At 40.1% G+C, this 12,270-nt stretch overlaps 1 protein-coding gene across 1 annotated transcript; it reads left to right on the plus strand.

Annotated features, from left to right (window-relative positions):
- The first annotated feature begins 3,053 nt into the window (after positions 1–3,053).
- ETAA1 (ETAA1 activator of ATR kinase) lies at positions 3,054–12,270 on the plus strand. The gene is made up of 6 exons (XM_075496861.1): positions 3,054–3,377; positions 4,364–4,501; positions 4,772–4,848; positions 6,451–6,569; positions 6,910–9,053; positions 10,989–12,270. The coding sequence occupies exons 1-6, from the start codon at positions 3,131–3,133 to the stop codon at positions 11,102–11,104; spliced, it is 2,841 nt and encodes a 946-aa protein (XP_075352976.1). The 5' UTR covers positions 3,054–3,130; the 3' UTR covers positions 11,105–12,270.

A 12,270-nucleotide genomic window follows, 5' to 3' on the forward strand; every position in this document is an offset into this window, starting at 1 on the left:
TAAAACAAATTATCCAAGCAACATATGGCTTGGAGAATTTGTCTTTTCACCTGGTCCCAGGTGATCAAAATGCATACACACACATTTTCATTGGAGACAAATTATGAGCACATGTGTGTGTTTTGTTTATTTCTTTTTCAGTGCCTAAAAAGAAATCAATTTTGAAATGAAAATGTAGTTTGGGAACAAAAAAAACTAAGATAGCTCATTTTGAAAATGTCACAAAGCATTTAAAAACATTCTGGACAAAGGCAGTATTTGTCAAATTAATTTCATTATTTATAATAACTTCCATCCTCTCACAAATCTTGATATTTTCATTGAAATCACTATTATTGATTTTCCCTTTTTCCAGCCCTAACAAGAATGAAAGATGAACTATAACATAAAGTCACTGCTCTTTGTTAGTTACATTGATGCAACGTTAGATATTTTGAAAAACCTCACTAATGATACATACTCTTTCCAAGATACAAATGCTCACTTCAAAGCTCTGTGCTCAAAGGACTTTAAAAAGGAGCCTTTTTTCACTCATAAGACTGAAAAGAGTTTCAATGCTCTCATTACACTGACGGGAAGTTCTTAGGAAACTTCTCAGGTCTTCTACATTTATTTCATTTCATTTTAGATCCTTGTCTCATAAAATACAGTGAAAAGTTCTCAGGCAGTTTATAGTACTATTAAAAACTAAGCTAACTTTATTATTCATTCAATCTCCTCCATTATTTATCCCTCTTGATTTGAAAGTAGGACTCACAATGGCAGCACTAGGAGTTTGCTGCAAGTCCCTGGAACGCAGCCTCACCACAATTAGCCATTGATCCAGCTGCTCGTACCATGACAAGGGAACGCAAACTCCCTCCTCCTTCAGGCTACAGCTCCACAGAGAAACCCTTCAACATCACAGACTTCTACCACTACATTTCTTAACTTAATAAACAGCATCGGCTCAGAGCTAAGTCCTTCAGCTGCAATGAGATACTCACACTTTTATTCATTAGGAAAGTGGGGTTTTTTTCCCATTGTGAACCTGTTCAGCTTTTCTGTACGTGCAGATTTTTTTTTTTTTTTTTGGCCAACTTTTGGTAACGCAACTTTACATACACTTAAATTGATGGAACAGGATCTCTCATGCAGAACTAGATACACATTAAATATGCTTTTTTTAATTCAAAATGCTTTTACTGTATGAGTAAAACCTCACTAATGTGTGAAAGACCTGTGGCAAATATTCACATTTTATGAATGAGGTTAGTGAACAATGAGCTCAGAGAAAGGAAGAAATCAAAGAAGGCACTGCAAAATTGAGCACTCAGTGAATATGACAGATGTCACTTAATTTTAATTATTGATGACAGTATTTCAGACTATGCTTGTTAACGCGCAGGAGTATGAAAGCAGACCACTTTACAGCACCCAGCTGCTAAGAGGTCACTAGGAAGTGGTAGGAGACATCAAGATTTTAGTAGCACTTTCTAATAAGTGTGCTGACTTCAATGTTTTGTTATCCCTCAAGTTGTATCTACCTCTACTGTAAAAAGACAGTTTCTCCTCAGTATCCATTTTAACTGGAAACAATGAGCAAGTAAACTACATTGCGCCTATGGTATAAAGAGTCCAGTAAGCCATTTCTGTACCTGTGTGATGCATTACAGCTTTTAATTACTATAGTGCAAACCAGCAGTCAAAAATATCATGCATACCTGCACCACAGTTTGTACTAATGCAAAGATCTACCCATGTTAGTATGATTACAAGGCAGTAGCCATGTTCAGATGTCTATGATGGATTTTGGAGCCTAATTCTTGACCCATTTTTTCAGTCTTGTCTCCGATCTGTATTTGATAGGTATGACAGAAACAAGCCGATTATTCAAATGTCACAACTTTCTGCGATTAACTGTGATACTTTAAACAGGTATATAGCACAGCTTCTCTGTTTAATACATAGTACTTAATTTTTTCCTTGTTAAAAAGTCTTCTATTGGCTTTAATTACACTCGTGAGAACGGAGAAGTGAAAAAACATATTGTTTGCCTGAGGCCTCGGGTGGAAAGAGAAGGTTTCACAACTCAGAGAATCACTCTTTGGTGACTTCAAAACTTCTCATACTCCCGATCCTAGACTGAAATCCACTGCTCACGTCTTATAAATGAAGTGTGATCCCAAAGTACTCCAAATCGATTAAATGAAAACCAGGCAGGCCAATATACAAGTAGTTCACTCCTTGACCCTATATGCTTGGTAGATATGTTTATACATTGACATTTAGTGGCTCAGGGAGGAAATATCCACCTTATGATGTAATACATACATGTGTTTGCATTTATATTGTTTTAAATAATGATGTAATATCACAGTCCCTCAGGAACCTCATGTTTATTTCTTACCTACCAAATTTGGCTTCTGTCAGTCTCTCTTTGCCAGCCCCAATTCCCATGCTGGGCTGAAAAAGTTTATGCCTGTCTGGGTTTGTTTTCTCTTTAAGGACACTCACCGCACACCCCTCTTCTGGGCCCCGAGGACCTCAGCAGAGACCTGGACCGCCACAGGGCTGGCGGGATGGCAGCAGCCAGCACAGGGTAGGAGCCACAGGCGAATTGAGGGCGCGAGGCCGCCTCAGAGACAAAGCCGCCTTGCTTCAGAGAAACACGAGGCCGCCTCAGAGACGAAGACACTGTGCCTCAGAGGAACAGGCTCACGAGGCCACCTCAGGCCAGGTCGACGGCCGGGGCCTGCCGGAGGGCACATCCAGCCTCACTGGCGGCGGCGGACTTAAGCTTTTCTTTCACTGAACTGCTGGACTAAAGGTTTTGAACGCGTAACTCCGAAGGCAGCCCGCGCAGGGAGAACCGGCCGCCGCAGCACCAGGGCAGATGGGCGAGGGAGGGCGGGAAGGCGCCTCCCGGCAAGAGGGGGCGGAGCCAAGGGCGCGCAGCGCGAGCAGCGCGAGCTCCCAGCTGCAGTTCCCTGCCGCAGTTCCCTGCCGCGTCCGCCGACCCGCCCTCGCCGCGCGGGGCCAATGGCCGCTCGAGGCGGCGCGGCGGCGGCCAATCGGCGGTGGCGCGGCGGGCTCCCGGGCAAAATGGCGGCGCCGGCGGCGTGGATGTCGCGCCGCCGCAGCGCGCGCTATGCCCGGTAGCCGGCGGAATGGGCCCTGCCTCAGGCCCGCCGCCCTGAGGAGGCGGAGCGGCGGCGGCGGCGGCGGTGGCGAGGAGCAGCAGCTCACCCGGCGGAGGCCGGCGGAGCCCGCCGCGGAGGAGGCGGCGGAGGCCGGCGGCGCAGAAAGCGGCGCGGGCCGAGGCCTGCCCGCGGGGGAGGCGCCGCGCGCGCCCCGGCCGTCGCCGTCGCGGGAGGCGGCGGTGCGCGGCGCTGCAGGTACGGCGGGAGCGGCCGCTGGGGGCCCCGCGCCGGCGGGGGCCCTGCCCTGCCCTGCCCTGCCTGCCACCCCTGGAGCCGCGGCGGGGGGGGGTGGGGTGCGGCCTGCCTGTGAGGAGAGGGCCGGTGCGGTGTAATCCCCCGCTCTCCCCCGTCCGTCTGCGTTGGGAAGGGGCTGCTCTTGTCAAGGAGTGATGAAGAGCATCTTCCCGCGGCAGATACGTAGAACTGACTGAGGACGCTAATCCACTCGAGAAGAAGATAAGCCTGGCCGTGCGAGGCACTTAAGTGCAAGGCATCTCCTAAGATGCTTCTCACATAGTTATTGCATCTTTTAAAATTATTTCTGTAGGCTGCCACATCTGCAACGTCATTTCTAAAGGGCACGGGTGACTAGTTGAGCTTCACATAGTGTGTTCAGTTCCCTTACTGATCTGAGACAGCTGCAAGCTGTTTTTGAGTAGCTATATTTCTGCTTTTACCAGTCCTAGCTGAAAAGCCCCAGTGGAGTATAGACAAAGGTGGGTTGTGACCCAGAACAGTTCGGGGGCCCATTAAAGTTGTGGCCCAAATCAGAGTCTGGGTGAAAGACATGGAGCAAGTCAGAATACAAAATATTCTCCCATACAGGTACACATAGTTTTTCTCTTAATGTAAGCTGAAGTCAGTATTTTCTCACGCAGGAGGATTGACAATTCTCATCCTTACCATCAGATGCTGAGCATGTAGCTGTCAGTATCATGTAATGCTCTGTTATCTCTGTGGTGATGTAACTGACAAAGATAGAGTCGTATTCTGCATTAAGCGTATATAGTTGTGAACAATATTCCTGTTGTAAGTAAAGGAAGGTTGATGAGTGTGAACTTGATTTTTCTTCTTAAAGTTCCTAAAGCATCTCCTTTGTGCCTTGTCCTGCTGTATGTTCTAAGTTATTTTGGCCTTTTATTTGTTGTTTTTTAATAAGGATCATCTTTCTGTTTACACAGAGTCATGTTTACATAAAACACCAAAGAGATCGTTGAGTAGGAAATCCCGAATACCTACTTTCAGCTCTCCTGTTAATGACACCGATATACAGCAAGAAATCTTTTGGGATCCTCATTCACCAATTGCACACAGACTAGGTAATAGTAACAAAATCCAGACTTAGGGCGCCTGTTTGAGGCATGCAGTGGGAGCGTACTAAAAGTTATCAAATTTCTTGAAAAAAGGTCCCTTTCCATTATGGTTAGGTTGTTTTGGTTTGTTTTTATTAAAAACCCATAAATTCTTCAATACAGTGCTGAATCAAGCTCTGATTTTAGCACATATATTTGAATTAGTTGAGATATACTGCACTTTATAAATTGAATTGTTTTGCAGTTTTTAAGAAGGTTTTTTGTTTGTTTTCATAGGCAATGGAAAAACCAAACAGTCTACCAGTAGCTGCACAGTAGAAATTTCAGAAATTGTTAATCGTATTGCTCCTCAGGTAATTGTTACTTTCTAAAACAATGCTCTGCATATGCCGTAATCAAACAGAATAGTGCTACAGCCTTAGTGAAGGCTCAGTTTTAGTTACAGTAGTCTCATGGTAAGAATTGGGCGTGTAGAAAACTAGTAACATGTTCATAAAACTGGTTTGAATTAAAATCATAAGCATAGCATTTGACTGGTTGCTCTTATGAGTCACAGATGCTGTAAAAAAGGACGTGTTAAGAACGTGGACTTGCAGCAGTTCCATTTTAGAAAGTTTTACTTTCAGAATACAAGTTATTGCCCCTGGTCTTAGGAATACTGTTGTGTTTATTTATCCTTAATCACTCATCTGTTAAAAGGTAAGAGTTTCTTCACATACTGGATTTACTTTACACATACTGGCAGTTGTTTTTAAGCATTTTGAATGGTCTTGAATGACTGCTGAAGTACAAGAACAAGATGCAGATGAGAGAGAGACTCCTCAATAATATAAACATAGTAACATTGCTTCATTATTCTAAAAAATTTGCCTTTTTACCCTAAGACCTATGCTCTTGGTGTCTCCCTCTTGCTGTGAACCTGATGTCCACAGCCTGGAAAGTGAGAATAAGAGTGTTGGCTTATTGTTTGCTTTTTACTAAGCGCAAGAAGAGAACGTGTCATTCCTAGAACAGTTCTGTAGTATTTAGCTTGTAAAATATGCCTGCTTATTTGACAGGGCCGTTTAAAATGTATTCACTGTTTGGCATATTTGTGAGAAACTACATTTAAGAATTGGAAAATCATTGATAAGGCATGCCACTTCCTTCCTTTTAAATGATTACAGCCCTGTCATAAATGTAAATAATATCAGAATTTGCAACTATCTGCTGCTTGTGTTCTTTTTTCCTTAAAAAAAAAATTTTTTTACAAAGAAAAAGAAAACCTACCCAAAACTATCCTGGTAGTTAGTAAAGTTCAAATTACTTTTGCTGGCTTACGTGCAGTAATTTCCCACATCCCATGGCTCTGGCCCTCTAGACATTTTACCACTGCAGTATTGTATCTCTTAGATTACAGAATTCAAATCCAAGCCTGAATTTTGAAGCTCTGAAACAACTTTATTTAGTTTCGGAACTTCATTTATTTCTGTTTAAAGGTGCCTGGTATAAATGAGTTGTAATGGAAGAAGTCAGAATTTTTTTCCTGCAAGCATACAGAATATGATTTCTTTCAAATTCTCTGATCTGTTAATGCTGCTTTAAGTGGATAAAGACAGTGCATCTCAACTAGCTCCTTAGTAGTATACTAAATGAGATCACAACTTGTAATGAGAATATTGCAGATTATGTGTAAACCTGAAGTAAACAGAGTATTAGATTTGAGCACCAAAGTAAAATCGGTTATTTTAATGGAAGTTCCTGTTTTAAATCGATATAATTAAAGTGATACAACTATCAGTAGACAATGTCGCAGTAATCCCGCTTAGCTTGTATTGGTTTAGCTCCTGTCTGTGGCATTCAACAGATTTGATCCAGTTTAATTGGTTTAGCAACTTTAACTAATGCAAGATGTGTGTCTAGTCCAATCTTTATCTGAAATCAAATTGCTAAGCATTATAAATCTAATCATTCAGGATGAAAAAGCAGCCTGTAATGAAGGCTCCCTTTTAGGGACATGGATTGGTGAGGATGCTATTCCCTGTACACCTGGAGTAGTAAAAGTGCGAGCTAGGACAAAGTTAAGTTGTACAAGGTAAGTTACAGTTTTGTCTTGCCCATCACAGCTGGGCTTTCATGAAAAAGGGTATGTGGTGTTCCTTTATGTATAGTGAACCATGTAATTGTACATTAGCATGCAGAATGCTTTTAACTTTGGGCTTGTTATCTCTTCTTAATGGGGTATTTCTTGGGAATTATCAAAAAGATTGCATGCTGACTGCACATTGAAAGCAGTGGGGTTCAGTCATATTCTCTGTAGTTGTTAAAACTAGAGAATGAACAGCTCATATGGTAGTGTTACTGAGCTTGGCTAAACTTTCTCAGTAGGTCTGACTTCCTTTTCTGTATTTCTTTTTTTTTTTTCTTTAATCTAGAGATCTTAAAATAAAAAATCCTGAAGAGGAACTCATGAAATTGGCTAAGGAATTTGATAAAAATCTAGTAGAGCTAGATGCTGTTCAGGAACAAGAGAAGCTTGGTCATGACTTCATGCAGACCACCTCAGAGTCTTTAAATAATTCTAAAGATGAAGTAAATATGAAGAACCTGAAATCACTCCTTGGTGAGGTTTCTGAAACAGATACTGCTCTGTCCCTGAAACCAGTTGGACAGAGCACTGGCATCCCTGCTGCAGAGGCCTGTCAATCTAGCAGTCAAAAGTGTATAGACCTTGAGGCTGAAATAGCCCTTCATGCTCTTTTTGACTGCTCTACCCAGAAGTGTAGTGGACAGTTGAGTCAAGGACTATCAGGTATTTCTTTAAATAATAGTTTCCATGAAAATAAAAGCACCTTGGAAGAGGAACACCTTCCTGAGCAAATTAAGGACATGCAACATGGTAATTCAGAGGCATATCAAAAAGATACTCTGTGCGCACTAGGAAGCGTGAACCAGACTTTTCCGAAACCTGATACTCACATGGTGACAAAAAAAAATCCTTGTTCTCTGAAGACACAATTGGTCGTCTCCAGTAAGCTTGCTGGAGTAGTTAATAATGATTTTGATGACTGGGATACAGATTTTTTGGCAGATGACTCTTTTGTGATGCAAATAACCCAAAATCCTGAATTGATAAGTACTGAAGAAGTACCACCTATTCCTACAAATCCATCTGTGCATGGTTTCAGTGATGCTAGCAGAACAAAGGAAAGAAGTAGTTGCAATTCAGTAACTTGTTTGGGGAGTGTACACAAATCTAACAGTTTGCAGTTTTCGCCTTTGAAACATTCTACTAAAAACACACAAAATGTTGCAAAATCTCTTTCTTTAAAAAAGCCATATAATAAGACAGAAAACTCAAAGACAGAGACCATAGCCTTTCATGGCAAATGTGACATTAAGCCAGATAAAATAACTTCTGTTTGGAAAAGTGCCCAAAACAGCAATTTGAACTATATTCCTGTTTCAACGCAATCTGAAGTGAAGAATGGAAATGAAACTATTCAGTCTAAAAGTGACTCTCTGCCTCTTTTTCCTTCAAGATCTAATCCTCATAGACAACGGACTGAAAAACCTGGGAATAACACACACAATATTTTCTGTCAATCATCCAGTGTTTCTACCAATATGAAACCTAATGATCTAACTAAAGTGGTTAATCAAGCTAATACAAGTCACTTAAATCAAGTTGAAATACCAAAGAAATGTGCTCTGTCATTTGATGACTGGAATGAACCGAAATTCTCTGATGAGATATTAGATATGTTTTGTGAATCTGATAGTCTTTGGGATGCAAACTGTGAGGATGATGAATTGTTGTATCAGGTGTGTGATAATATAGAAAAGCAGACTCAGAGCCAGGATGTTAAACAAGGAAATGAAAGAGCTAAAACTATACAAGAGGCCAGTATTAATTCCAGATCAAATGCTGATAACAGCTTCCCACCATCTAAACAAGGACTACCTGATCTCTTGGCACAAAAACCAAATGCAAAACAGGATGCTTTCTCACTAAACGATTCCTGTAGGAATTCAACAAAGGTTACATACGGGCTGGCCACAACAGGTCACGTAGTGAACTGTAAAAATGTCTCAAGTCCTCTAACTGTGATCTCGGGTACTTCTATGGAGTGTAAATACACACTGTCTAAAAACTGTCATCAAGCTGCTTCTGAAGATACTACAAAGACTGTTTTGGGAAAATGGTACAGGTCAAATTCTGTGGTGGCAGGAGAGACTAGTTCTGAAGTAAGTCCTGTTAATGCCGTAAACGTTTTTAGTAGCAAAACATTAGACAGCCCAGCTCTTTTGTACAATCCAGGAAAGATACCAAATAACAGTTCTGGTAACAAAACATCACTTATGCCTTCAAAGTTTAAGTTCCGAAAGACTAACAATTCTCAGGGTGCTCTTCGTGTAGGGTCTGAAAATCCAGGGAATCATTCTGGCATTGGAATTACTCTGCAGGGTTTGGAAGGAAGCAAGAATCAGGTGAATGTGACTTTGCACAGCAAGCTTGACAATAAGAAACCACCTTTCAAGAGGCACCTTTCAGAGTCTTTTGCACTGCCTACATCAGGTATGTGTCTTTACTATATCACTGTTAGACTGTTTTTGTTTTTCTTACTGTAATCAGAATGTCAAAGGAGAAATTTATACTGTATTGCAACTTACAATAGGCTTCAATATTCATCTGTTCGGTTTAGGCGTTAGTAAGTGTTCTAACGAGAATCTGGAAGTTGTTTTCTCCAAAATAAAATTGTCCTGATGCATCTCTTGAACTCCTGTAGTTCAACTCCTGTAGTTAAGGACTTCTGTTTCCCATTTTCATTCCACTTCTCTGAATACTTCACATTCTCTCTCCAAAGACACTCAGAATCACTAGGATCAAGTACAGATTGATGGCAGCACTCAGCATACCATATTCTTAAATTGTTACTTAAAAATACTACTATTTTGATACGTAGTAAATGTTGTAGTGTGAATCTGTGCTTTAATTTACAGTTCATTTTGAAAAACATTAAAAATTACTTATCTCAGCCATGATTCGTAAAACCCCAGTTAATGGTGGGGCAGGGAAAGAAGGCAGCCTGGAAGGCAGCCTACTGTACACCTGGAAATTGGAACCTCGACTTACTCGATGTTTCTGAAACCTCAGCCTGTATTGTTGTTTGCTCTGTTGCTAAAATTGCCAGTGAAATATTCTTGTGTTATCAGTCGAAACACTAACATTTCCTTTCATCTAGAGGGGAGGTCAGTCACTTTTCCATCATCGGGTGACAGTCTGTAATATCCCATGCACTGGTGCTACTTGCCAGGGAAACGTAGAACCAGTCAAGTGCCAATCAGTCTTGTGTTTACGTGATGTCATGGCTTGGTGAAGTTTTAATATTAATTCTGATAAAACGTGCCTTTAGAGTGTCCTATATCAACCTCAATTTTCAGGAAGCACTGTTACAAAAACAACAACAAAAAAAAATTCCTGCAAACTATCAGCCAGCATTATTTGAAGAAGCAGTATTTTATCTGTTACTTCCCCAGCAAAGAGGCAGATAAATGGAAAGTAGAAATGCGGATGTTAAGGGGGAAGGGAGGGGAGAGATAACCAGTCTTTCTGTGGAATGTTCTAGAGAATAAAGGAACGAAAAAGAATAGCATAGATTTTCTTTACAGATAAACAACAACTGTCCTCATCTTAAATTTTTGGTGGAAGGACATTGCTGTAACAAAAAGATGGATGTTAAGTAATCCTTTCAAAAACTGATATGTAACTTTTCCATGGACGTCTTTTCTTTTAAGAAGCAAAGAGACCCTTTGTTTTATTTATCCAGTTTGAAAGACTCCTTATTAAAAATACTCCTTATTAAAAATTAATTGGAAATTGGTGTATAAAGCCGGTAAAATTCTTGACATGTTCAGGGAGTGTTCCTGTTGGTTCCAGTGAAGTCAGGATTTTATTGTATGGGAATTTATAGTTCTGTAACACAACATATAAAATATTATGCTTAGCTATCATGTTCTTGTCTCCTTTGCCAATTTTTATTGCTACTTTTGACCTTTTTTCAACCTTTCTGGTTTTATTTGTGTGACACCTGTACTGTATCTGACCCCTGTGTCTATACCATCTCCATGCCCATATCTCTGCCTAACTCACTAAATTGTAGAGCCCTTTTCACTCTGATAGCCTTAATTTTCTTAAACCATCGCCATCTCCTATGTTGACTCCTGATGTCACAAGGTTCACTTGAAGGGCAGCCAAGTAAAATTTCCTTGAAGCAAATGTCTGCATCCCACTATTTTCACTGGGAGGTAGTAATCAGTAGCACTACAAAGGTCATGCATCTTATCCCCCTTCCTGCCTTGGGGACAGGATACATGAGCCATTTTTAACTTGGGTGCCTGGTATGTCAGAATAGTGTGCTCTTGCCATAGATCTTCAAACATTGAAAACAGATAAGTTAAAATACATATTGAACAAACTTGAAGGCTCGTAATACATGTTTTTTATTTACAGCCTCTGTGGTGGAACAAAAAAATAGAAAATGTTCTCAAGAAGAGATTGAAAGAAAAAAACAAGAAGCTCTTGCACGAAGAAAATCCAGAATGCAGGCATTCTTTAAAGATGCTTGAATTTGGAGTTTATTTTGTCTATGGAGTAAGTTTTGGGGAGGGAAATACTATAATGCTGGCGGACACTTTTTAAACTCTGTTCACAGCTACTGACGGCAAGCTTTTTCTATTTCTCAATTTAAAAAAATCTTGACCTGAACCATAACTAATACTCTGGTGGTATTTAGTCCTAATTAAAAATCACCAATTGTAGACCTGTAGTCCCAAACTATCTTCAGCACAATGAAGAATGTATTGAATTCACATACTGTTATGTGTTGAAATTGTATAGTCTGAAAATCATGAGAGCATGAAAGTGTTTGTACACACATGTAAAGAAGATGTCAAAACCAGACTGTATGTGTTTTGGCTGTATTTCTCTTACTGCAAGTATTTTAATATATAAGAAGACTCTCAAGTACACACAGACTATGAAAGACTAAGAAATACTAATGTTTGCTCTCAGGTAGAAGAATGTTTTTAAGTTCTGGTTTAAAGAAAGTACAATCTAGAAAGCATCCAACATTGGAAAACTAATGGAAATGAACAGGATTTGGAAAGCGTGCTCAGTTTGTCTCTGTTACCTTGGGTAAGAATTGTACGTAGTGAAGGAAGAATTTAATATAAAAGTTTCATAAGGTGAAAAAGCATCCTGGAAAGGACATTTTTTTTTTTTTTTCCCCCTAATTCCCTTCATGAAGAGTTGGAAATACCCTAGCTAACAAAATTGGACTACCTTTTTCTAAACATGCGTTACCGAGCTAATTAAAAAAGGTAGCCTATGTCATTTTACCAAACCATGAGCAATGTAAAATACACCAGGTGAAATCTCAACAACTATGAATCAGTTTAGCCTTATGGGTTGTACGTATTTTTCAAACTAAAGGCTGTTAAAACATAAAAATGCAATGTCATGTCAGCTTAACAGGGGCTGATAGAATTTTTGATGTGATAGATGGGTGCAGAGCTCAAACTGCAAAAACTGCCTGTGGGTAAGCTGCAAGTTATTTTTCAACTGAGAAATGCTTATATGTAAACATGTGACACTATGAAAAGTGACTGTAATTTTTCTTTGTAAATAAATAACTTTGAAATGTACCAAGGGTTAGAGAAAGCTTTTGGTTTCTGTAGTACGTGCCATTTTTGTAACTCCTAAAAATGTAAGTATTGTATATTTGTAAATCATC

This window comes from Mycteria americana, chromosome 3 (genome assembly GCF_035582795.1).
Source record: "Mycteria americana isolate JAX WOST 10 ecotype Jacksonville Zoo and Gardens chromosome 3, USCA_MyAme_1.0, whole genome shotgun sequence".
Taxonomy (NCBI): domain Eukaryota; kingdom Metazoa; phylum Chordata; class Aves; order Ciconiiformes; family Ciconiidae; genus Mycteria; species Mycteria americana.

What these genes read in the sequence shown, in the direction of transcription:
- ETAA1 (XM_075496861.1), top strand. Translation starts at nt 3,131, where the DNA reads ATGCCCGGTAGCCGGCGGAATGGGCCCTGCCTCAGGCCCGCCGCCCTG. An exon ending in GGCGGTGCGCGGCGCTGCAG is followed by an intron (nt 3,378 to 4,363) that starts GTACGGCGGGAG and finishes CTGTTTACACAG; the next exon opens with AGTCATGTTTACATAAAACA. An exon ending in ACCAATTGCACACAGACTAG is followed by an intron (nt 4,502 to 4,771) that starts GTAATAGTAACA and finishes TTGTTTTCATAG; the next exon opens with GCAATGGAAAAACCAAACAG.